This window comes from Protopterus annectens, chromosome 17.part0 (assembly GCF_019279795.1).
Source record: "Protopterus annectens isolate FY-2018-M chromosome 17.part0, PAN1.0, whole genome shotgun sequence".
In the NCBI taxonomy this organism is placed as follows: domain Eukaryota; kingdom Metazoa; phylum Chordata; order Ceratodontiformes; family Protopteridae; genus Protopterus; species Protopterus annectens.
In genome coordinates, this window is record NC_056751.1 from 496,931,472 (window position 1) to 496,959,366 (window position 27,895).

Genomic DNA, 27,895 nt, shown 5'->3' on the forward strand with positions numbered 1-27,895 from the left:
ACATCTGTGTGTTTCATGATGGAGTCCTCAACAACTAGAATGTTGCATTGTGTGGTGACTTGCCTTATGGGATTAGAGGTAGAGGCTCCATGAGATGTACCTCTATGTGTTGATGTGGGTGTTGTCTTGAAATAGCACATTTGGGGATGCTGAGGGTATTTGTTATGTGTACTTCGTCTAGGAGGTCTTTGTGGTTTAGGAAGGTTACATGTAAGTAAGCATATGTAGGTCTATATGTCTGCTTTGAATTGTGCATGATGGGTGCAGTGTGTGTACTACTGACAACCTTATTAACATTAGGAGTACTTTTATGTGAGAGCTTTGCCTCCATTGTCATTGTGTAAATACATCTCTCACATACCATATCAGTTTCTTTGAGAATTAACTGGTTGTCAGTAAACATGAAGCAATTTCTACATTGCCTCAGGATGCCCATATCCACCAAGCTGGCAATGGAGACGGTAGGAAAGTTCATATCCATGGCAACAGACCCTTTTTCATTGATTAGACAGTTGAAGTGAGAATATCAATCACTGTCAGGAGTATCCGGTTTGCAACTATGTGTACAGTGCTTGTCCCTGCAAACTAGTTGTCCTGTGTGCAATTAGGTAGTGGACAAATTTCAATTGTGCTTTTACAGGAAAAATGTCACTCAAGGTGTCTGAGACTGTACAGAGCACTGCCAAACACTTGAGGGGAAACTAATACACTGACCCTGAAAATTTAAGGATGAAGTATTTATACAGACATTCTGAAGTTAGAAACAAATAAAGCAATACTTACTGAAAACAAAGAATTAGCTTGTCAAGAATAATATAAAGAGGGGAGTCACATGAATGGCTACTGCCGGGCTAATACTAATGCCGGTCTCACCACAGCTTCACTGTGTTGAGATACAATGCTCCTTTGCTTTTTCTCTCACCAGAAGCAAAATGTTAGCACCAGTCCCAAGAAGTGAAGCAGGCCACAGCCTGTTTGGTGATCCACAGGCTTGTTCCAGATGATGCAAGGGTCTGTAGGCTTGTAGCCTTTTCTGGTAGATGCTTCAAATAGCAACCAGACCAATCAGGTACGTTAAGCATAGATACCCACTCTCCAACCAGAAACCAGTCAGGAATCAATGCACTCTGCTCCTTCTCTCACCAGGATCAGAATATAAGCACAGATTCCAAGCTGTCAACTATAAAGCAGTTATGAGGCTTTCTGGTGATCAGAAGTCTCCAGGAAATAATGTCCCTGTACTCCTTCTCTCACCAGGAGAAAACAGCAGCACTAATCCCAAGATGACTACTGAGAGGCAGAATGTGGGCTCTCTAATAACTGGTGATCTTGCAATAGATGGTTAAGAGTAAGATGAAAAAAATGGTTTATCCTAAACACGGCAGAGTGCACTAAGCAGTTAGATATGAAAGTGGGTAACTCAAGTTTTAGTTGTCTAAAAAGATAAGTTTTAGTGGAGAGCCACTATTTTAAAAGAGCAAGATAGATTGAAAGGGGATGGGCACTTTTTTGTTCTGGTACTATGGAATACAGTAGGATGGCCAATAAATTTAAATAGTTGAAGGAGAGTAATTTCACAAAAAGCTAATCTTGTGCTTACTCACACCAGCCATGAAAGGAGAGCGGGAATGATATATATGGTCAAATTAACATAAGGGTCAGGTAATTAGACAGACAGTGGTGTTTAAGAACACAACAGTACAGTGGTGGCTCATGATATTGGACTGCAGGACTGCAGCCCCCCCCCCCCAGCTATAAACCAAATAAAAAAATAATTCCCAGCTGTAACCAACAATAAAAAAACCCGAAACTCGCAATCAAAATAAAATGAAATCCTCAGCTGTACTCACGCATGCATGCTTGAATCCAGTCCTCAGCTGTAAGCCCCGGAACTCACACATGCTTGCTTGAATCCAGACTGCTGTTTAACTAGTCCGGATTCAGAAATAAGGCAGCAGTCTACAGATGCCCCAGATGTCTATGCAGTTACAACTGCATAGACTGGAAGGGGATTGGACTGCAAGATCTGCAGTCTGTGCATGCTCAGAATGAGCGTGCACGCATGCGTAGCATTCTGGAATGGAACTCTCTGTGTCTGAATTTGAAATTCTGTGCATGGGGAACTAAACTGTCCATGTCTGAATTAATTCTGTGGACTTTTGAGTTGGAAATTCTGTGCATAGGGAACTGAACTGTTCATCCATGTTTGAATTAATTCTGTGGAAACTTGAAGGTGGGAAACAGGATCTGCAGACTGGATTTACTCAGGTACTGGAAACAGGAGCGGCTGCACTCTGCATCTGGAGTATGTTTTACATGTGTGTGTGTGGGGGTGTGTGTGTATGTGTGCAAAACTAGGCAAAGTTGAATTGATTCAAGCATGTTAACTAACTTGAATGCTCAGAGAATGATATAAATAACACATAGATTACTGCAGACAAACAAAAGAACCATAGATTACTACAGACAAACAGTAGATAACTCACAGCTTTGGAAGGTGTTAATCAATGCCAGCTTAAAAAACACATAAAAGCTTTGTACAGCCATTTTTCTTTCTTATCCTCCATTTTCTGTCAGAAATATAAATTAATAATAGAGAGAGAGATAGCCCATGGGCATGAAAATTAAGCCAAAGAATGAAGAGATCAGATACTAATAAGAATATGGATTATATAAGACCTGCTCCGTGGCACAGAGGGATGAATCCCTAACAGTGATGCAGATGACCCATGTTTGATTAACAGCATGGATGCTAGAAGGGATGGGACAAAGATGGTGGAAGTATATGGCCCACAATGGCTCATCCATGGAGGGTAGAAGGCAGTGCCGACTAGCTGCTTGGGTGACACCTAGAGGAAGAACTACTTGCTGTACCCATGGGACATGAGCTAAGCACATTCTGTCAAGCAGTCCATAGCACTATCCATGGAAGAAGGTGTGTGTGTGTGTGTGTGTGTGTGTGTGTGTGTGTGTGTGTGTGTGTGTGTGTGTGTGTGTGTGTGTGTGTGTAAAATGCCCCGGTTAATGACAAGTGGTGGCTACATAGAGTAACCCAGGCTCAAACCCTGAACATTGGGTGCAGATAGGAAGAGCCTGAATTCCCAACCCATCACCACTTGTGAAAAGCATTCAGATTTTTGCCGCATAGTTTTGTTCTGTTCTTCATAAAATCTGTGGTTTTCTGGATTTTCAAGTCACTACATAATGACAGACATTTGAATTTCAGACTTCATATTCTTCAGAAAGTACATGGTAACACAATACATTTTATTCTAGCAATTTTCTATGTTTATAAGATCAATATTTGAAATTTGTCCTTATTTTTGGGGCTGTTTTCCCCCATTATTGGCTTTGTGCAGGTTTTTTTGTGCTAAGAGTTTGAAAGCTACGGTGAGAACTGAGTATGTTTGTGGGATGTATTCCACCATTATTGGCTTTGTCCAGGTATTTTGTGCTAAGATGCTGAGAGTTATGGTGAGAACTGAATTCACTATATGATACCCATTTAAGTTTATTTCTTCCTGTCTTTCAAGAAACAGATGATTTGGCATAGTGGTATGTTACTCTGACTGTAGTGCACTGGGTCCTGGGTTCAAGACCTGGCAGTGAAATACATGGCAGTAGCACAGCATTTTATTCTAGTAACTTTCCAAGGTTATACAAACAATGTTTAAAATGTATCCCTGTTTTTTGGGCTTCTGTCCCCGCCAGTACATTTTGGCTTTTTCCAGATTTCTTGTGCTCATGTGCTGCAAAATTGAGAGATACAGTTGAGTGTCAAATGAATTTTACAAGGAGCTAAGAGCTTCAGGGGAAGAGAAGTTTAGTGCTGCTTATGCTGAGTCTGCTTGCATTGTTAATAGTATAACAGATAGTCTACTTGCTTTTGATGCAGAAGGCTGTGGGTCCTACTCCCACAGTATGTAGATGCATTGCTGATACTGTAGTGTGAAGCACTTTTAAAGGGGGTGGATGCTGCAGTCCTGAGAATGTCCTTTTTGGCTGGGATACCTAGTAACAATCGACCTCTTATCAGTTTGCCAGGGTCTACTTTAGAACGATGAAAACACAAAGTCTCGAACTCTCACTTGATCGAATAATCATAAACTCAAAATTGGTATTTCGGGATCGCAGTACAGTGAAGATCAGAATATTTGCCCTTTCCTCACTGTAGTGTGATCTCAGAGTAGGAATATATATTTAGTGGGGGTGTGGGGGTTGCAGCCCCCCACAATACCGATTTCGAGTTTTTGATTATTCGTTCATGTGAGCATTCGAGAGTTTGTGTTTTCGGTTTTATGACATAGACCCATCCATTCCCTATTGCAATATTACTAGCTTATCATTTTTTTAAAGTAGCATGGGTAATTTATTCCTCAAGGGCAACAGGCACTTTATTTGTAGATGAAACAATTAAATATAAAGTTGTTTGCTAGCAGCAACCTCTTCATTAGTTACATATCTCCTTAATATGGAATTATTTAGATGACTTTTACTTCTGCAGAAATTGTGCATATTTACTAATACTGGTGGATTGTAGAAGTTTGAGTAGACTTTTGTGATGGAAATGTTCTGAATTGAGCCCTTCATTTTGTCTTGATTGAACTCTCATAATGACGGTTTGGCACCCAGGGCAGCATATTTAATTAAAGTCCCAGTTTTTGTGGTTTTGATCATAGCTCTGTCCCTTTCTAGTTGGTCACACCCTTTTCTGTTGGCCCCACACATTCAACTGTCTCCTGCAGCCCCCCTTTGATGTGAAGTCACCAGCTGCCACTGCAACAGTAACAGGGTGCAAGGATGGGACAACATTGTTTTTCTGTCTGACTCACAAGATACAGAGCTGTGATCTCTTTTCAAGTTTCAATATGCAGTTAAACACAGAATACAATTAAAACACAGTGTAAAGAAAACAAATCACAGTATACAAAATAGAAAACGTCTTCCTAATAAAATAGAAAAAAACTTCCTAATAATTTCATACCCTTCAACCACCACCAGCCATTAAATATGTTATTCCTCTTCATCCTTTCTCCCACGTTAACTCTAGTATCCCATCTCACAGCTTATCATGTACCTATAACTGCCTTAACACCATTCTTCATGTCTGTTTACTATTTGCGTGAAAACAGCATGTTCTTAAAGATCAATATGTGCTCCAACCTGAGTAATAATTGTCTCTGCCACTGCATCACATATAAAGTACTTAGCTAACTACTCCTGCAAGCATAAATGCACAATATTTCAGTTCTAAACTTTTACACAGCTCAGTCTTAATCAAAAATATCATCATGAGTTGACAATGACATATATTCTATCCTAGGAACAGACACACCGTATTATCTTCTACCCCCACCCCATTTTCTCTCCCTAATTCATTATCAACAAAGCATTTCAAAATTATCTTCTCAAAAGCCTATAGCATAGTAAATAAATTAGCTGAAATTCATTCACTGATTTCTCAACATTCTCCAAAAATTGTTGCTATCAGTGAAACTTGGCTTAAACACCATATACAAAATTTCAAAATGATTTCCCCATATTTTTGTATTGCATGCTATGAAAGACTACAACAAAAGAAGGAGGTATTGTTGTCCTGTTTCCAAACTCCCTAACCTTTAAACCATTCTCTACTCCCCCAGCAAAATTCCATAGTGCAGCACTCATTATTTCCCTGTTAAAGCTAAATATCCGTAAAATTATGCACAGTTTCCTTCTATATCTCACTAAGAACAAAATCCCTATCCTGGAAGACATAGTCCAGTAGACATTAAATAATATGCCCTATGAAACCATGATACTGGGTGGTGTCAACATTGACTGGCAAAACATTATATCAGAGCATCCCTCTGCTAGTACAAACTAACCTTTTCAATTTCTTCCCACTTATAGTTTCTCATTCTTGGTTTAACAAATCAAATATCATTGGTTCGACCCTTGACTGGAGATTCTTGCCTTATATCCAAATATCTATTGCTTACCAGGAATTCTCCCTGCCTCACTCAGTAATGACCACCCCACTTTTATTCTCAGATATCCAGTCCAAATCAAACAAACCACTTTATAAGGAATGCCATAATTTTACTGGATTTAACCATAAAACAGCAATATCCTTAAATCTCTTAACTCAACCTCACTCCACACATTACTGTTAGATGATGCTGTAAAGCTAATTAATTTCCCAAGCTATCCCAAAGCACCAAAATACTAATGAAAAAAGATACAAACAATGTCAAAAACCCAAGTTACTGTGTACCTACAATGCTAGAAGCAAGTTAGGAATAACACAGAAAAAACACATTGTTAGTAACAGAAAAACAGTTTTACTCTGAACCAGAGAGCAATACCAAAAATAATCCAAAAAATGCTGGACTACAATAAATAAAATTATACACTCCACAAGTCACTCAGCCCTACAACCTTGCCTATGCAACTACCTAAAAGATACTGCTGCAAACTTCAACTCCAATTTTACTGAATCAATGACAACTCTAACCTACCTCTGTTGTTGTGTCTTTCGGCTTTTCCCGGTTAGGGGTCGCCACAGCGGAACTCCGGTCCACTAATGATTGGCAGTAGATTTTTACGTGCCAAGTTGCCGGCCGTGACGCACAACCTTCAACGAAGGTACGCCCATTCACACATGTCTCCACACAGAAGACGATCTAGCTTAGAATCGAACAGGACAACGTCTTACTGTGAGGCAACAACGCTACCGCAGCACCACTAACCTACCTCTGTATATCCTCTTAAATTTCAGAATTCCTCATTTACCTTACAACCAGCTACTAAGCAAAATCAAATCCAGCTCCTCATCTGCAGATAATCTCTGACCAGAATACCTTCATCTGCTCTCTACAGCCATTGCATATCCTATCTCAATTTCAATTAACCACTCTGTCATATGCTCCCCTTCTTTGGAAAAAATATGACAGCATTTTTTTACATAAAGATGGTAATTCCACTGATGTCTCTAATTTCAGACATATTGCTACTCTGTCTGCCCTCTCTGAAATTATGAAAAAGTACATCCATAAACAATTCCTACACAATTTACTTCCTGATAACCTACTCACAAATACATGGCATGGTGTTAGGCCAGCTCATAGTACTATAACTGCCCATGTAGCATGCCTTGATACGTATATGAAAACCAGAGACAAAAATAAATTAGTCAATTCCCCTTTCTTAGGTCTCTCCAAAGCCTTTGACACAGTCTGTCATTCAAACTAATATCTAAAATGGCCTCACTGTGTCTATCTTGCTCCACTCTTAACTGATTTACAAGTTACTTAGCTAATCGATACCAATGGTTTTCTGCTTATTCCCTTTTTCTCCCAGTCAGTACTATGGTCCCACAAGGCTCCCTCCATTACTGGTGCCTGACTTTTCAATATCTTCATTAATGATCTTTAAAAATCCTTCCAACAGGCTGTTCTGGTACAATATGTAGGAGATTATTCTATCATCTGCACAACTGATACTCTTCTCGACCTGCAAAACAGAAGACCAAAAGCTTTCATCTCCACTAAGGCTGGCCAACTGACATCCAGCTTCATATTAATCAAAAAAAAAAGAACATAAATTACTGCTATTTTTCCCCAGATCTCTCACTTCCTCCAAAGCTAACTTTAAAATATCCTCACTAAATGACACTGATATCAGTGTTGTTTCCCTCACCAGTTACAGAGGAGCATTATTGATGATCAATTCACATTCGCCTCCATACCCAAACTTGCATTAAAAAGGCTCACCAAAACTAGAGGTGCTCTACAGATCAAAAAAAGGTCCTTACCAAACCCTTTAGGGTTAACCTCTCTATTAGCTACCAGCTTCCTTCACTTCTTTATGCCTCTTCCATCCTCAGCAACATAAACGCTTCCTTCTTGTCACAAAGTAACAATGTCTGCTACCAATTAGTCTTATAAACCTCACCACTGCACTTATTTGAAAGAGTTACAGTGACTAGAAGTATCCCATTAGCTGTTCTAGCATTAACTTCTACTGGCAATCAATTTCATATGAAATCCCTCTGCCTGCCCAGCTAACAGCTCAAAACTTGCATTCTACCTACCAAATCTCCCCCTCACCCCTTGGATAAACAACTCCTGGTCTGTACTCTAACATAGTAGCCAAAGCCTGGAATCTACTCCTCATGAGATTACTACCCAGCAGTCATTTATTTAAACAATACTTAAAAAATGTCTCTTTAGATCCAGACTCTGGACATGAACACCACCATACCTTCATCTCACTCTAACATTCATGTCCTCTGTACACTCACTGCACTACGTCTTCACTTTCTCACATACCGTCTCATCTGCCTGCTCCCGTTATCTCACATTAACACTTCTGTGCTGTCCTGACCTAACCTTCTCTTATAGGAAGTCTCTTCATTTTCTCATTCACGTATGTATATTCAGACTGAAAATCTACATGTTTAACTTTCTTTCTGCCAATTATCTCCACATTGTATTCTCAGTTTTTTACTCTGTGCACCTATTTACTTTTCATATTCTAAAACTACAAAATATGTGAATGATTCTTTGCTAACCTCATGCATTTATTGTTCTGGACTTATTCCTCTAAATTACAATCTAAGTTCATAGAATTTTCATTAACATCACACTATTTTGCAATATATATATATATAAAATGTTGTACTTTCACTGTAATTTCTACAAAATGTATTTAAAATATTTTTCTATTTTGGAACTTTTCTCCCTGGTGAAAATGGAATCTTATCCAGTATGTAATTCCTAGAAAACAAATGTCAAACGAATAAATAAATAAATCTTCCAGGCCCCTGCTTACTTATCAAGGGTACCAGAACTTGTCAGAGATTTAGGCTACATGCCTAGGCTTAAAAAGGTCCCAGTGGTCATTAGCCTGGAGTATACCTTTGAACATATGTAGGGATATTATCTCCTGCTCATGTCTTGGAAGTCAGAAACAAAGTCGAGTCATATATTTACTGGCAGCTCACAATGAGGTAACTTTAACAGGTAACCATCTGAAATGTCGAGACCCACTAGAGTCATTCCTAAAATAAGAAGATTGAATGGTAGAAAAAATAGACTTATATATAATAATCCTTAGATGGCCATTTCTCAGAATATTCCCATTGTTCCAAAGTCTGATAATCTCAAACAATTTAAGTAAACTTGGGGGGGGGGGGGGTGCCTGCCTACAAAAAGGCCTTTAACAGAGAAGAGCAGTGCTCCAGATTGTGTAAGCTTGCACAGATATAACATGTTCTGCCTTTTTAGGTTATGTTAACTTACCTTTATATGACTCCACTTTAATCATTATTTTGAATAACAAAGATAATTAGTTTTATTTACTTAGTTGTTGCATGTAGTACATACTGATCAATATCACCTTAGAGGTAGCTAGAAGATTTAGAGTGCAGGGAAACCAGCTCAACTGAAACGTTCTTAAGGCAAGATGGGACTTGATGCCATTAAATGAAAAGCATCATGCCAAAGATCTGAAAAAGCAATAATTAGTGGTAGAAAGGTACACTCAATGACCTTGCACTGATAACATAGTATGAAAGAGCTTCTTCCAAATTGTAAGGGTAATTTGTGATCTAGCTGTTCTGGTAAGGCTGTACCTACAGAACTGGCAATGAATCTAAACAATCTCGGGTTGCAAATTAAGAAGGAAGTTCCATAACAATCTGCTGGACTCCAACATTATTATCATATTCATGAAAGGATGCAAGTTAGAGTTTAGACAATACTGAGTCATGGTGTTCTACCCAATAAAGAGAAACTCATTTCATTATTCTTCTAAAATCTCTTTACTGAATTCTTCCAAATAGACTCTTTCCCTCTGTTATGCAAATTCTTCCAGAATCTCAATGTGTCTTCAGATCATCCTGTGGTACAACAAATAGAATCTTTTTTGCCAGGCAGTTTAAAAAAAAAGAGATTACTTCCAGGCACCTGGAAAAATCTTTGATTCCATCTATTGTAAATCTGTTCAATGATTCAGAAACAGACTTTTTCAACAGGAGATCATGAAAATATGTGCCATTAACCTACTCTTGTTCTGCATCTTTTAAGCTCATTCATACAGTCATCAAAGGTTCATTGCTACCACAAATGAACCGGCTGCATTATGCATGGAAGTCTCTTCAGACTTGCCTTACTGCACGTGATGTCTAGCATTTCCAAAAGAACTACATTTGAATTATTCCAATTAAAAGTTTACTGCTACAACATTATTATTTTTGGCTCACTGTAGTCCTGTATGTGCTCATGGTTTGTATCTGTTGTTGTCTTGATTATTTTTTTCTGTTTACCTGTGCTGTGGCTGGAAACAATCCAACAGCATCGGTCTACCACCCTGGTGATCAAATAGTAAATAAATACATATGTGCTAAATAAATATATAACTACATGCAGACATAAACTGACTTAACATGACACTGATTTCTGTTCTGTTCTAACACATACAGCCAGTAAACTCCAAGCGGTACTGGACACATTTGTAAAAGACTGCCAATGTGTTGGACTCTCACTTATCATTAAGATGAAGAATATCCTAACATCATGATCAAAGACTTGTAAATTTCACAGTCTTCGCAATAACTGTCCATAACAGTAAGCCTGCAGACATGATTCAGTATGCTGGTACATCATTTTAGAAACTAGTCTTTCATGTCTTCACTGATTATGATGTATGAAAGCACATCATCATAAAACTATATAGCTCTGCTATTATTACTTCTTCCATCATGGATGTTATACCTAAATAACATAGAGAGATACCATTTATAATGCCTCTGGAAAATAATTCATACTGGTCAGTCTACAACTTTGCAGTTATGCCAGAATTCCCACCAAATTCAATGTCTATATCATTGAGGCAATGATGTCATAACTCTACTGCTGGACTAACGTTATGTACAATCATCAACCCATGTCTAAAAACAGATTGCATACCCACAGTTCACCTACAGCTGGAAATCCTTTGAAGATTTTAGAAAATGCTGTGATGCTGCACTGAAGGAGAGCTTCCTGAAAGTGCAGATGAGCCAACAACTTAGAGGCTGTGGTCATGGAACGACGTAGTAGTATCATAATATTCATCAGGTGCCATCTTGGTTTGAAGAGAGATGCCATGCTTTTAAAATGTGAAAAGAACAAAAGACGGAAGGAAATGGAACTAAATCCCAACACTCGTTCATGCAGATGAGCGTGGAGACACTCGTTCATGCAGATGAGCGTGGAGACACTCGTTCATGCAGACGAGCGTGGAGACACTCGTTCATGCAGATGAGCATGGAGCTTTTGTGGAGAGAAATGTCATCCAAAACTGCATTACTCCAACACATTATGACTCAGCACTTCAAAAAATTGGAAAGGACATTCTCGGACTATAGGACTGTTGTTCTCACAACATAGGACTTACAAGTCTCTTGCTACTTAAGGTAGCATAAAAAACAAATAAGCAAATCAATAGAATGACAAATATATACTGTGTTTTGTAAAATATAATTGCAAAAAATCCAGCAAAACAAAAGACCAAAAAAGTAATAAATAAAACTAAAAGGCGACAACTGTTGCTCAGACACATAAGTAATGTAAGTTTATTAGGCACATTAACTACAGGAAAAAAACTCTGTATTTCATATTAGAGGAATAAGATGCTTATAATTCTAAAAGTAATAGAGACGAGATATGTATAATGCAAGGGCATCACACATTCTCAAAGGTAAGATACAAAAATATCTTCAGGAAAATTGTAAGTCTGCATGGATGTCAAAGCACGATATCTCACATTAACTGGTCCATAAATAAGGGATGTGGTGTATTGCACATAAGCAATACTGCCAAAAAGAATTCCAGATTCATTAAGTATCCCTAAAGCAGATGCCATTCTATTTTAAAGGCACATAATTATGTTTCATATTTTACATATCTCTCTCTCTCTCTCTCTCTCTCTATATATATATATATATATATATATACATATTAATTTTAGCCTCCACCTTAGGTTCTCTGTACTGAACGAGTACTATTCTGTTTGCAGTTTATATCAATAAGTAAATGAATATCAATAAATTTCCAGACATTGTAATTAAATTCATTGAAATATATATAATTATTAAAATAAATTGGACATACTTAATGCCATCTGGTAAACAGTCCTCTTTTTTTCTGTTGACTGTGCTGGTTCATAATCTGTAAAGGAAGGTTAAGATGAAAAAGAATTCAGATACAATGCAAGAAAAAAAATCCAGTATGGACAAAGAAACACAGTGTTGTCAGAGAATTTTAAACAGTAACTAACCAGCACACGGTTATGAGTGCACTACACAACAGGTACCCCACTGGCATTCAATGCAGAAATATGTTACTTCATGATGAGAAATTGGATGGCACCAAAAAGGAGAGAATTTTTTTATTTCTCTGTATTGCCATGTGCCTTCAATCCCTGGGTGTACAATAAATGCCATGTGCTTTCATATCCATGGATGTACTATAATGCCATATGACCTCACATCTCCAACAATATTAAATTAATATCTTTGTGACTGCAGATGATCTACCTGACACAAGACAGCACCACTCTTACATACTTAAAGATACTCCCAGGAGAGACTAACCACTGATATAGCCTTCTTCTCAACTTCATGGTCAGCAACCACTGTGATATATACATCGGTATGCACTAACTTCATGGTCAGTCAGTTATTAGCCATTTTGATGAAAGGATAGTCCTGTCAGTTGTTGAAGTCATCTTCCCCATGTAAAACCACATGCAACAGTTCAATAGACAGCACCAAAAATGGAGAACAGCAAACAGCAAACAGTGTATCAACAAAATCAAACAGCAAACAGTGTATCGACAAAATCAAGTTCAATAAACAAGCCATTGTCTTAAATGTCAGCCACATAATTTTTGTTTAGTAATATGCCTGTCATTTTAAATTATTTCCCACAAATAAGTCTCAACCCTAGGATTTTAAAATGAGTTTAACTTGGCATAGCAAGGAATATATGCACACATAAATTCAGAAAAGGGTTCTGGGCGGTGTCAGACCATATAGGGTAATACAAAGTCTCTGATCACCATGTCAAATTCTAAAACCAGAATTGGTTGTACTGTGTCTTTATACTAAAAATTTTATACTGACACAGAATGTGGAATTAGATTTTTAGTACTGGATTTGCCCGTATAGGTCTATGGCATGCTATGACATATGAACATCTCCATATGTATGCCAGAATTTGTATGTCAGGCATTATATAAATAGTAGCCTTAATGTCTATATTACCAGTTTCAACATATAGGAAGAGCATGTCAGAAACAGCAAGGGAGTAGGGGGTGCTAACCAATGGCTGCACCTTTGCAAGTAGTGTTGTGCATAAACTATCCACTTTGTACACAGTGTATATTGCCAAACTTCTTTTTAATTATTATTTATTGTTGTTTTATAAATTAGTAACATTCGATGCATTACACTCGCATGCATTCCTCATGCCCATGGTGTACCATATCTCCAAATTGCTTTTTTTTTTATAAATTTAAAATGTGGGCATATGTTGCACACATAATGAGTTATGGCTGACCTACAAGTGGTGTTGTGAAGAAATGCAGCTACTGGATGCTTTAAGCCTTTAGGATGAGGGTTCTGTAGCTATCAGTTAATGCCAATTATAGGCAGTGAGATACGATCATCTAAATGTTAACAAATCCTGTAACCTGTTCCTGGCAAAGTCTGAACTTTGAAGAACTGCAGCACTGGTAGAACATTAAGATAGTTATTCTTACACATTCGACAGACATGCAGTCGGTGTATTGGTCCCTCTTATACTGGTTGTAGGTGTGAGTTTCAGTGTCTGTGGTATGGAAGAACTGTGGCAGAGCTAGCTATCCATTGTTGTGAACATTAGCTCTAGGTGATTGTTAGTATTGAAGTGACACCCTGAACCCATGTGCAAAAATGTTGAAGAAAGGAGTTGTAGATGGATGGATGAATGGCTGGATTACACTATCTTCCTGTGTGACATCATAACAGAGGGCAAATTTGGCTTTATATTTTGATAAACAATACAAGATGCAAAGGCTTCTCCAGCTCTACACATTAGCTTTTGAAAGTCAGCAATAAGAGTGCATTTGTAGTGGTCACACACAAACTTGGATGGGACAACACTGTAGCTTGACAGAGACAAATATGGGAATGCTTGTCAAAGAATTTAACTAGATACATAAGATCCTGTCTGCAACAAAGTCTATTTGTTACCATTTGCCCTTTTCAAATTGTTTTCTTTTTATACATGCCTATTACACCCAACAATTCTACATCACACATTGCAGAATAAGTAATTTGATGCAAGTAGAAAAAGTACCTGTTTTCAGCACCATTTTAGCCACAACCATGGCCACATGGCAACGATAAACAAAAAAAAAATAATAATAATAATTCAGGTTACATCATCTAGGTCAGTGTTTATACAGTAAGTACAATAATGGCTGCAACTGAAACAGACAGTAATGTGTACTTAGAAAAATAGCAGACTTTACATATTATACAGACTTGCATGCTAGTACAACATGCAAAAAGGAACTTAATGGAATACAAATATATTTCAGTACTGGTATCGCATAATTGACTTGCATTCTTGCATATTTCACATGGATATCCTTACTGACCTGGTTATTCCCACAGGGTTGGTAACCTCTTCTCTGTGGAAATCTGAGGAGGTATTCATACTACAAGGGGAATTTGACCAAGTCACAAGGAAAATTCCACTACTCTTTAGGAGAGTGCTTGTTCTGTTCCTATTGCAGTAGCTGCAGGGAGACCATTACTCAAGGAAATCCAAGATGGCAGATAGCACAGAGGCAAATGCCGGTGCAGTGTTTGAAGCCCTACAAGATTCTGGGGAGATTTTTCAGCAGAATTTGTTTCTTTCACTGGACTAAACATTCAAAACAATGATGGATGTGTTATTATGACCTTCCATTTAGGAGGGGCTGTGGGATGTTATTTTGGGTGAATTGTTGCAGAGCAAGACAGAGAGTAGAAAAGAAGCTTTATGGGGTAGAATTATGGATAAAATTGGATGGGTTGAATCAGAAGTTACTTTTAAAGAAGATTGCCAGACAAAGAAACCATATGCTGAGCGTATTAAAACAACTGTAGGGAAAGTGATGAGAGATGAAGAGAAAAGAAAATGTTGACAACCAAAGGGATTTTATGGTGAGAATTCAAAGCCAACAAGGAAAAGAAATGGACAGGTACAACATTTGGAATAATGTAATGGTCCCATTGGGAGTTAAGGCTCAGGAGTTAAGAGCTTTTATTTTTACTTATAAAGAGACATTTTGTGGCAATATTTTGGTTCTGTTCTGGAATGTGGTTTGGAGGAAGAAAAAGTACCGTAATCTACGGAATTCTTATGTGGTTAAAGCATTTTACAGAGAAACAAAAGGAAACTACAAGTTCAATTTCAAATTGAAAAAGAGACTTTGAAGAGACATTAAAGTAAACTTTGTAAAGAAGTTACTGACATTAGCAAAGTCTAAGATAACAGAGGATTATGGACTTGGGGATGAGACAGTCATATTGTGCTGAAAATGGAGGTAAACAATTTTCATATCCCTAGTATAGTAAATGTAGACGTAATAGAAATGTTGTAAAATATTGTGGACAACTGAAAAGGTGTTTTTTCCCCCCTGTGAAAAAGATGATCATTTGATAAGTATCTGTGATAAGATGAAATGCTCTATTTGAGGGGAAGCAGGTCATAATGCAAAAAAGTGTGAAATGAAATATTATAAATGTAACAAAACTGGGCATTTATGAATGGAGTGTAATCTAGAAAAAAGGATGAAAAAGAAGAAAACATAAGTAAGGATAGTGTACAATTTATTTTTATTTTATTTTACATTTGTTAACCGGGAAAGTCCAACTGGACACACATCCATTTTCAGCAGAGGCCCGGGGAAAAAAGTTCTAATAGCATGACATACAAGAAATTTCAAAGGAATATCATACAGAGATATATGTTCCATGGAAACATAAGTCGGGTATAGTTTAACAATTCATTTAGTAGAGTCAGCAGGTTAAGATTATACAGTTATCCAACAATAGGGTTTGTTTAGATTATAAAAAATAAACATAAAAACAATATATTTTTTTCTTCTCTAAATTGTGAGTACTCTCAATATTTCATTACAGAAATAGCCTGTATTCATTAAGCTTTACAGAGAAAGGAATTAGGGGACCTTTAGTAGAATATTTGAAAAAGGTATTGCTGCAAATTAACCTGGGGAGTAGCATGAACAGAGCCAATTGTTTGAGAAGTGGGTTCTCAGGAGTTTCTTAAATTGAATATTGGAGTTAGTGGAGGTTATTTGGCTAGGTAGTGAGTTCTAGATTTTGGCAATAGTACAGGCAAAGAGAGATTTGCCAGCATCATTTTTGTGTCTGATAATGCTTACTAGGTTCTGGGAACTAGACTGTAAGGCTATGGAGGTCTATATTATAGTATCGAAGTTTTTAAACTTCGAATGCTATAATATCGACCCATTTTTGTCGAAAACTCAAAATAGCAAAGCCACAGAACTTCGAAATCTTACCTAGTGTAAGATTCCGGTTGTCCATTCCATGGCTTCACTATTTACTTTATTGTGGTGGGAAGGTTACGGACTGGGGTAAGGTAAGTATGCGAATGGAGGTTATGGACCAGGTTAAGGTAAGTGTGGGAACGGATCGGGATAAGGTGAGTGTGCGATAGTTAGGGACATTAGTATTAGGGAGCGGGTAAGGTGAGTGTGCGATAGTTGGAGACTTCAGGATTAGGGAGCAGGTAAGGTGAGCGTGTGGTAATTAGGGGCTTTAGGTTAGGGAACAGGTAAGGTGAGTGTGCAGTAGTTAGGGACTTTAGGGTTAGGGAGCAGGTAAGGTGAGTGTGCGATAGTTAGGGACTTTAGGGTTAGGGAGCGTGAGTGTGCTCTAGTTAGGGACTTTAGGGTTAGGGTAGGGTTAAGGTGAGTGGATAGGTAGTAGTGTAGGGTTAGAATTATGGTTTTGTTAAGTATATGTGTGTGGTTTATTTATTTTTGTGTGCTTGTGTTGTGTTTATGTTTCGGAACAGCAAATTTTTTCAGTGGGAAAAAATTTACTGTTCTGTATGTCCGATATTTTGCGGTTTAGATATTTTAGGTACAATAAAATAGCTTTTGCTATTTAAATTGTATGATAGGGTAATATAAAAGTGGCTCTGGTAGAGATGTGGTGGTTAATTAAATTTTGTAGAGCAGGGGTATTTTCTGGAAGGTAGAAGAGCTTATGTGCTATTGTGAGTTGACTGAACAGAAGTAGTTGAGGTAGCTTGAGCCAATTGAGTTGGTTAAGGGCAAGACATTGGTGGGATTTGTAAGAGGCTTCAGTAGCAAACTTAGCTAGACACATTGGTATAAGACAAGAAACAGTCCCAATAAAAGATAAAGAGGAAGTAGCGAAGCAAGATTAGGGTAAAAATAAGAATAAAGAGGAAAATGAACAGCAGATAATACAGTAGAAGTTTCAGAAATAAGAGAAGAAGAAGATATAAATTGGAAAATAGTGAATGGTGAAAAGAATTCTAATGGCAAAGGAGTAATAGATGAAGAATGATGAAAGTTATAAGTGTAAAAGAGGAAAACGAAATGAAATGGCTAATGTTAAATGAGATAAATACTTCAAATGTACACATTTTCTTATAAGTTACAACAGACATAAAAACAACTTTACTTTCAGTAAAAAGTAAATATTATAAAAATATATAAGTAGAAGAGCAGGCATTATAAATTTGCATAGTAGGGTTGATGTTGAAGTAATAATATTGGAAGATGCAAGTTTTTTGACACACAAAGAAAGATTAAAATCCCCCAAAAAAAAAAAAATTGGGGGAGGACACACTATGGAGCCTAAGAAATTAACTATGTTCAGGCATAGTTGTACTTGTTAGAAAGTCATTGAAAATATTTATCATAACATTGGCAATGATGGGAAGATTAACTATTGTAGCTCTTAGATGGCATAATCAGGTATACAGAATTATAGCACTGTGTGCCTATATTACTATTAAAGAAAGGGAACATTTATTTCAGAAAGGTTTGGATTATATACTGATTAATATGAATATAACAGCAACAATGACATTTTAGCTGAGATTTGAGAGAAAAAAACAAGAATAGAGGAATTGATGTTAAAAAAATATGTCAGTTTAGAAATTTGGAATAATTTGTGAACATTTAGTCAAGGTATATGTAAGACAGAAATAGATTATTCTGTTATATCACAAGATTTAAATACAGCTAAGGGATAGACATGTGTAAGAGGCTTTTCAGATCACTTATTCATTTGGATAGAAATACAAAAAATAAGCAGTATATTAGATTTAACAAAATAAGGAATGTATTAGATTGGGAAATGAATAATGTGAAATTGTCAAAAAAAATACTCTTATGGAAAATTTATGACATAGGAAGTGAGAGGAAATTGTGGTATAAAAATATCATGATATAATATCAGTATGTTAATCCTTGGGCTGAGCTAGTGAATGAAAACATTTAAAGCTATAAAAGTGTGAAAATCATGGTGCAATAAACAAGTAGAATGCTAGGATTTTTTATGGTGATGAGTGAATAACAAATGACCAGTGAAGGGAAATATACCATATAAAAAAATTAGTGAAAGCGTTTGTATATATTGAGACGTGCCATAGGAGCTTTTAAATCCACATGAGCTACCACCAGCTCAAGAGGATGAGGCGCCATTTTAACATCTCATCCAAAGAAATGCAAACTCAATGCTACACTACAGAAATGAATCCAAGTACATAGAGTAGGAAGAGATCCCACACTTTTCTAATCTTCCAGCAACAAAGACAATTCTCCTATCTCTTGAGACACTGACACTTAATCCTATGCAATGACAAAAAATGGCCATTAGATATAATGAACTGGTGCCAACCGACCCCCATATCAGTGGCAGCAGCTTCTACTCTTATAAATATAGTAACTATAAGACTGCACAACCTCACAGATAAATGAAAGACTTCATTTTCAATAACTAACTAAATGAATAAATATACACAAGCATTCCATTGAGACCAAGATACTGGGACAAATGGAGTTTGCATGCATAAATGTTAGTATCTGGGTCAAAGTCCCACACAGATGGTACACATGCAATATCAACTTGCACAACTATATATTTAATTTTGTTATCTTAAATGCATTTTACATTTTATACATGATAATATCAGCTCTGCATTCTTCTTTTTCATTATGTCTGATATTCAGAATATATACGTGTGATATACTGTGATGAGTTTAGCTATAAATAGATAATATAAAATACATACACATATACCGTGGTGACTTTAACTATATAGAACATAAAAAATATATACACGTTTCTATATTGTATTAGCTGTACAGACAAGGCCATTCACTATGTAATGTTGTTATAAAGTGCAGTAACAGTTTTAAAAGACTATGAGGCCTGTGACTTACTCTATAATAACAGAAAATGTACTGAAGCTTATAATTTCTAGTACTTTGCAGTAATATAGCACCACTTTAGCTTAAAAAGCTTTTAGAGGCAAGGTGGTTTAAGGTGTTAATGTAATAGCATCATATAAATATACAGAAATCACATTATTTAGTAATGGGTCTGCTATTTTATGTACTAGTATGGATATAAAAAAAGAGAAATGTAGAGCAGAAACATAAGTCCTTGGAAGGAAGAACAAAACCAAAAAATGCTTTTACATAAACGCATTATTTTGTAGAGGTACATGATAGAAAATTTATTGCAAACTAATTATGACTGATGTTTAACAAATTCAGTAGACCATCTTGCATATCAGAACAACAGGTTTAAGATATGTAACAACACACATATATATATATATATATATATATATATATATATATATATATATATATATATATTCACCCTGACCAAACTGCTGAAAGCTCAAATTACTAAAAACTCATCTCACTGAATCTCATTTCACGGAAGTGAAGTACTAGCACTGTGCAGAGTACTGTAATGCAAGTAAAAGGTATATGCCCTTTTCCCCACTGGTGTGCAATCCTGGAGTTAGTATATATAATTGGGGGGCACAGCCCCCCACTTTGGGGTGTGTGGGATGTGTAGCCCCCGCAGTTAGTTTGAGTACATATTGTCTTCTGGAGAGAGTAGGTCATCGGTGGTGTAACTATGCATGTCTATTATTTAAAATGTATTGTTTTGAAGTTTTTGGTAAAATACAATATAAACCAAACAAGGTGGGGGCTATGCCTCACCCCCACCCAATGTGGGGGGCTGTACCCCCCACACCCCCAACTATATATATATATATATATATATATATATATATATATATATATATATACTAACTCCAGGATCGCACTTTTACTTGCCTTACAGTACTCTGCACAGTGCCATATATACTATGTTCAGTTCAGTGAAATGTGATTCAGTGAAATTAATTTTCAGTAATTTGTGTTTTCTTAGATCTACTTAGATCTATGGATGGGAAGCAGAACATTACCACAGGGCTGCCACCTGTACTACATGGACAGATGCAGTTCCTAAATGTATTATCCCATGGATTAGTCCCCTCAGATTATCTATGGTATGATCATAGTTATTCTCATTAGGGGTAATTATTGACCATGGGATGGGTAAGACTAATCTACAGCCAAACAGGATAGGTAATTTGAGTACAAAAAGGGACATTGGCTAGAGTTAACAAGGCCCACAAGTGCAGCTAGAGCAGTATTTAACTATGAAGCAATAAAATAGTTTAATAGACAGCCCATTTTATATATGCAATAATGCCCCACCAGGCGGGTGTTACCAAGAAATAATTGGTATTCTGGGATTGGGAGGATGTCCACTTACAGAATCAGGTCTCAGAACACCCCAGGATTTTCCACTATTTCCTTGTAATGTCCATGCTTTCAGGTATAATTACATGCTTTATAGCACCCCTTTGTCAGTGTGAAATGCATTGGTAAGACAGTTTTTACAGACACATTCATATTTATACAGTGTTTGTGTGTCTCAGCCCACAAATGTTCTTCACAAAACAAGTACAGAGACAGAAATAGATGGAGAGATAGAGACAAAAACATACAAATAGCCATATCCATCTGTGCACATTTGTTAATGACAACGAAAAAAGTACAGTTTTGTACCTACCATAAATGTAGATGTTCGAGTGTATACCCTGCTGCAGTCATCACACTTGGGTTATCCTGTCATCAGGTGGTCCCGCAGTCGGCCCGAATTCCAATGTCTTGGTCCGGCGTCAGTTGTTGTCGCTTCTTCCCTGACGTCAGTGCGCCAGGGGTATATAAGAGGCATCCAACGCCATTTTCTTCAGTTTTTCTTGCCCCAGATGTCAGGTGCCCCCCCAAAAGGTGGTCAGTAGATAGTAACAATAATAAAAGTTTAGCACAAACAAAATATCCCCCCAGCTATAAGCAAATACACCACAAAGGTTGTATCAGATTTTAAGGTATTGAAAGGTTTTAGTTAGGTCAGAGGAGATGGAGGGAGGGTAACCTGGACTGCAGCAGGGTATACACTCGAACATCTACATTTATGGTAGGTACAAAACTGTACTATGTTCATCGTGTTACCCTGCTGCAGTCATCACACTTGGGTAGAATCCCAAAGCTAAGGATGGGAGGTGGAGTCAAACAGGGTTAGAGGAGGCTAGAAGGCCCTGCAAAACTGCAGTGGTGAAGCCAGCTCTAGTCTTAGAGTAAAGTGGTAAGTGATAATGTTTGGTGAAGGTGTGCACTGAACTCCAAGTTGCAGTTTCCAGAATTTCCTTGGTTGGCACCCCCCTGAGGAAGGCTGTAGATGTAGCTGCTGCCCTGGTAGAGTGGGGCCTTATGCTAGCAGGAACTGGTTTTCCATGGTGGGTGTAGCAAAAACGTATGCAATGTCCTATCCATTTGAAGGCTGTCAGGGCATTCTGTACAGCTAGCATTTCTTTTTGATCGATGTGCAGATTCCTTTGATCTGCAGTCCATATGCCTTGAACGCACCGTCCTGCCATGTGTGTCCCCCAGGCATAGTCCGATGCATCTGTTGTCATAGTTTGCCTGGCTGGGGGTAAGGTGAAAGGCTAACCCTTGTTGAGGTGACATGCCTGTGACCACCATAGGAACTCCTGTTGAAGGCAGGGAATGAGAGGTATCATTGTTTCCAAGCTGTGGCTGTGTTGAGTCCATACGCTTTTTAGGTACCATTGTAATTTCCTCATATGCAGTTTTGCAAATGGTATTAGTAGTATGCAAGATGCCATGAAGCCCAAGGCCTGCAGAATTTTTCTTGCAGGGAGTTGGGTCTTTGTTGCCATTGTTTTGAAGTATTGAGTTAGTTGTAGTTGTTTGTCTGGCATCAGATAAGCCATCTGGGCCTTTGTATTCAAGCTGGCACTCAGGAATGTCATATTTTGTGAGGGCACTAATTTTGATTTCTTTTCGTTTACTGTGTACCCTAGGCAACTTAGAAGGTGTTTAACAAAAGCAAGATGTTGTAAGAGAATGTCCTTGCTTTCTGCTTGGATGAGGCAGTCATCCAGGTATGGGTATATTTTAATTCCTCTTTGTCTGCAGTATGCAATTACTGGTGCCAGGCATTTTGTGAAGACCCTGGGCACAGTAGATAAGCCAAAGGGCAGTGCAGAGAATTGGTAATGGGTTGAACCTGCAATGAAATGGAGGTATCTTCTGCAATTTTGTCTGATAGGGACATGCAGGTATGCCTCCTTGAGGTCCAACGTTACTAGCCAAGCTTTCTTGCCCAGCATGGGAAGAAGCTGCTGTAGTGTTAGCATCTTGAATTTGGGTACTTGCAAGAAGGTGTTTAGAATTGAAAGGTCCAGAATGGGTCTCCAAGCATTGTCCTTTCTGGGGACTAGAAAGAGCCTTGAGTAAAATCCTTGGCCTTGCTCCTGTGTAGGTACCAGCTGAATGGCTCTCATGTCCGTGAGAGCTGTAATTTGTTTTTGTGCCTCTGCCCATTGATTTTGTGGTAGGTTTGGCATTCCTTTTATCCTTGGCAAGGTGTGGAAGTGGAATCTGTATCCTTGTGAGATAATGTCTAGGACCCATTTGTCCTTTGTGACGATGCACCAGTTGTCTGCAAAAAGTGCTAATTTTCCTCCCAAGGGAGCTGCCAAGAGAGGTTTGCTTGGCAGTTTGAGGTTTAAGTCATTGTGTTTGCCTTCTAGTAGTTTGGGACCTGTCTTCTCCTCCCTTCTGTGTTGCAGTGCCCCATTGTCGAGGTTTGTAAGGGATTTGTGCTTGTCCTCTGCCCCTTGGGCGCCTGTATTTACCCCTCTGTGGTCTGTCAGAAGCTGGAAAGGACCAATGTTTTGTTGGCCAATTTCTGCTGAAGCGTGGGGGCTGTACCTGTAAGAAATATTTGACCGTCTGCATAGATTTTGCCTTATCCTCCATTTTCTTTAAAACCTCTTCTGCTTTAACCCCAAATAAGACATCCTGCTGTAAGGGTGCATCTAGTAACTTTGCTTTAGCATGATCAGGCAGAGTTTGTTCCTTTAGCCAAGCATGCCTACGTGTAACAGACCCAGTAACAGCTGTTCTACAGGAAGCTTCCAAGGAATCAAATCCACATTGTAAAGTATGTTTGCCCACCTGTTCAGCTGCATGCAACAGATCCTGCATTTCCTTGAATTCAGACTGTTGAGGGTGCGTACTCATCTTTTGTTTTATTTGAGACATTAGGAATTGCTGGTGTTTAAGCATGTGAAATTGACAATTTAGTGCTCTCATAGCTAGAGTAGCTGATGTGTAAACCTTCTTCCCCCACCTATCTAGTGCTCTGGAGTCCCTTTCAGAGGGTACAGGATTTTTAGCCATAGAAGCCTTAGCCCCTTTGGGACCCTGGGAGATTGTCTCTGGATGAGCAGCAGGGCTTTTGTAAAGGAATTTGTGTGAGTCAGGCACTCTATAGTATCTATCTGGTTTGGCTGGAGCAGGAGGCAGAGAATCTGGATTTAGGCTAGATTCTAAGTAAACATCATCCACAATGTCTAAAACTGGGGAGATAGCAAGTGGTCTGTGCTGGGGGAGTAGAAGAAACTCTCGGAGCCTTTTCTTTGAGTTGGAGTAGTCCTGACCCTCCCAGTGGAAATGTTCCCTCATGGTATGTAAGGTTTCCCCAAAGGAATAATCTTCTGGGGGAGAAGCTGAGGGAATGGAATCTTCAGCATCAGAATCTTCATAAGGGGGAAAGGAGTAATCCTGTTCCTCAGAGGAGCCTGAGGAAATAGACACTTTATCAGAGGAGCCATAATCCTCCTCTTGTCTAGGCCTTTTGTCGGGGGGGGGGTTGGGAACCCCTGATTAAAGAAATCAAATCTTCAACCATTTTAAGCATCTGTTTCTTAGGCATGGGGCCTTGAACTGGAGACTGAAGTGCAGTCTTTTTTGGTTTTAGAGGAGTCTTAAGCTTAGCATAAGATTTTATGGTGAGAGTAGTCGGTCTGAAGACACCTTCTGAAACTGAAGGTGTTTCTACAGCACCGGCTTCTCCTTCTGCAATGTCATCGGTAGGGCCTAAAGAAAATGGCTGCGTCTGCCTAGAACTCTCTGCTAGAGAATCTGAAGCGGTCTGGGGTTCCAATTCTGTGGTAGCCAGGGGCTGCGTAGGCACCTCACTGAAAACCGTAGAACCGGCGACTGGCCCAGCCGAGGCCTCGGAGCCTGGCTTGGATCTAGGCTGCCTGTCTTTATCTTTGCGTTTTTTATGCACACCGGTAGTCAGTTGCTCCGACAGCATAGTGTAATTAAATTTCATACCGAAGTAGTGTCATGCGAAATCAAAGCGTCACTTTATAGTTCGCTTAGTGAACCTAGCACAAAACCGACAACCAGTGACGTTGTGGTCTGGGCCTAGGCAAAGTATACAATAAGAATGAAAGTCCTTATGAGGTATTTGCTTCCCACAAGAAATGCAATTGTTAACTTTTTCTGACATCGGACTGAGGCAAGAAAAGTTTCCCCAATGGGGTACTTAACTTTGAAGACTTCGGACTGAAACTCGATTCGAAAATCTCAGGTGTCGGCCAACCGGCACTTGCGAACTGCTAATGCTTTGGGCACCACGCGGCAAGAAAGACTGAAGAAAATGGCGTCGGATGCCTCTTATATACCCCTGACGCACTGACGTCAGGGAAGATGCGACAGCAACCGACGCCGGACCAAGACTTTGGAATTCGGGCTGACTGCGGGACCGCCTGACGACAGGATAACCCAAGTGAGATGACTGCAGCAGGGTAACACGATGAACATCTCCACTGTGTTTGATAGCAGAAGTGTGCTTCACATTTTTTTTTTCTATTTATTTTTTGTGTGTGCTTTAATGGGACTGAGACTTCATTTATTTTATTTCATGGATACATAACTGCTGTGTGTGTGAGTGTGCGTGTGTGTTCGCAGATGTATATATAGTAGTCATTTATTTTAAATAGCTACGCAGACTGATCAGTTCTGCTTTTGCCTCCTTACCTATCAAACTTGGGCAGATTGATGGTGGCATCACTTTGTTGGAGTTGTGTCACCGTGGAGTTGGTTTATATATGCTATTAGAGAGCGGCAAAACTTTTCATGGACATTCTTGTTTTGTGTGGAATTTATTAAATGTCCAAAGTAGAACATATATTGTGAATAGTACTGTGCTACTGATCATTCATTTATATAGTGTTTTAAGATGACTTATGTAGTTCATTGGTGGATATTCCAATTTGCTATGATGTCGACGGATAATGTTATTCTTTATATATTGATGGAATGCTTCAAGATGGTTAGTGTAATTGACAAAAAATGTATAAGCAAGGGCAGGATAAACTTGTAGCATACATGCATTCCTAATTCACATTCAGGAAAAAGAATGTGAAACCTCTTCATGTGGAATAGCTGCAGTCCTGCTCAAAGGCATTAATATATTTAAATGGCTATGAATGCTTCACGGCGTTACAGAAAGATGACTGACAAGCTGAGTTAAATGAGCCTCTATTTAGCTGCCTAGCACTTTAGGAAGCATCATCTCATGAGCTCAAAAATATCAAGAGACATGACTGTGCAGTTATAGTAATAAACTCCTTAAATGAAATGAGCATATATTATCCTGAAAACTGGATGAAAGGCAAATGAAATGGGAGAATTATTATTGATATGACATATTTGTTGGGGGTTATTTCTTTTAGGTTACTGAGTGCAGAAAGCCTTGTAATTAGGCTGGGGTGCTTTCAACATTTGCTTAGCAGTCTAAAGAAAATGAATGTTATTGCTTGCAGAGATTTAATATGTGCAGAAAAAAGCTAGCTTCCAATTTAGTAACATATTTAAACCTTCTGTTAACTTTCTAGTTATTGTTCAAATGCCTGCTGCAAATATACTTTCACTATGTGACTGCAGCTATAATTTATATTACTAAATTAAATATATTAATTAAACGTACTGAGACAAAAATACTGAAATTAAAGGCCAAATGATGTTTCTGATTTATCAATTTTATTTCTATTTATCAATACATGTATATGTATATATTTGTATACATATACGCACACACATTATATGACTGTCATTCGCATAACTGAACAGTAAAAATCTCAAAAGTAAAACTACCAAGACTGAAGTTCAAACGATGTAAACCAAAACAAATAAAACCCTTTTTTTGCAGAGGGGCAAGCCATCCTGTAACCCATACAACCTACTACTTTTACACATCAGCTTAGAAATCACACAACAGAGAAAGGGCAAATTCCAAATCCCTGATGTATTCCAATCTCACAAAATGGAATGCCATCACACTGCAATCATCTGACTATTCGATTGCTTGTGACAGCATAAGAAGCATTTGAAATTTTGAACATTCAACTAACTCAAGACAAACTGAAGTCTTCATACACACACACACACACACACACACACACACACACACACACACACACACACACACACACACACACACACACACACACGACACATACATACTATAGCATAGTGTGGTCATTGCTACCAAATGTTAACAAGCAAGTGACCTCAAATATGTATAAATTCTAGTATAAATAATGTTGTATTGGTGTTATGATGAGTAAAGAGTGCATTATAAACAGAATGATAGTTTATAGAAGTATGAAAGTATTTCTGTTAAGATTCATGTTTTTCATTAAGAACTGAAAAACGTCTGAATTAGCAAGACACATCTGAATTATCAATACATTTCTGAATTAGTAAGCCTAATGAGGACAATATGCAAGGTAAGATAAGAGAAACTCAACCATAGAGCATATGTCCAAGGTGGAAAGGGACTGGATAGTGAGAGAACCAACTATAGGTTGGTGGTTAAATGAATCATGAATCACAGTGAAGGAACACCTTGGAGAAGATGATGTAAATTGTTTGTCATAAAGGAATCCAAAAACAGAGGGAGAGAGAACGTATGATAGAGAGTGAGTGAAAGACAGTGAAAGAGAGAGTGAGGGACAGAGATACCAGCAGATGTTGCTCTCTAGCAATAAGAATGGCGTAAAGGTACGTGCTGTGCATTTAAAGTGCAAGACTTTATTTTGCTTAAAAGAACCTATCTTATGTTCATTTCTGCATTATAACAGTGCTATTTCGATAAAGGCTAGTGTTCTCGTCTGTTTTAATCTTCCACATAGGAGGAAAGTGGGGGCAAGTTTTTAATGCCAATGTCCTGAGATCCATCACTTCTAAAGGGAGCATAGTTTCCCAGACAGAGACAGAGTGTGAGAGTCTTGTGCTATACTGGGATTTTTTTGGTTGAGTGCAGCTATGTGTGTGGACACATGCCAAAAGGAGC

The 27,895-nt window shown here is 38.2% G+C and overlaps 1 protein-coding gene across 1 annotated transcript in view; it reads right to left on the reverse strand.

Annotated features, from left to right (window-relative positions):
• Positions 1–27,895, reverse strand: part of SHANK1 (SH3 and multiple ankyrin repeat domains 1) — a 3,668,399-nt gene that overhangs the window by 286,136 nt on the left and 3,354,368 nt on the right. The window contains exon 20 of the mRNA XM_044059396.1: positions 12,138–12,194. Within this exon, the coding sequence (XP_043915331.1) occupies positions 12,138–12,194 (57 nt within the window). The remainder of the gene's footprint in view (positions 1–12,137; positions 12,195–27,895) is intronic.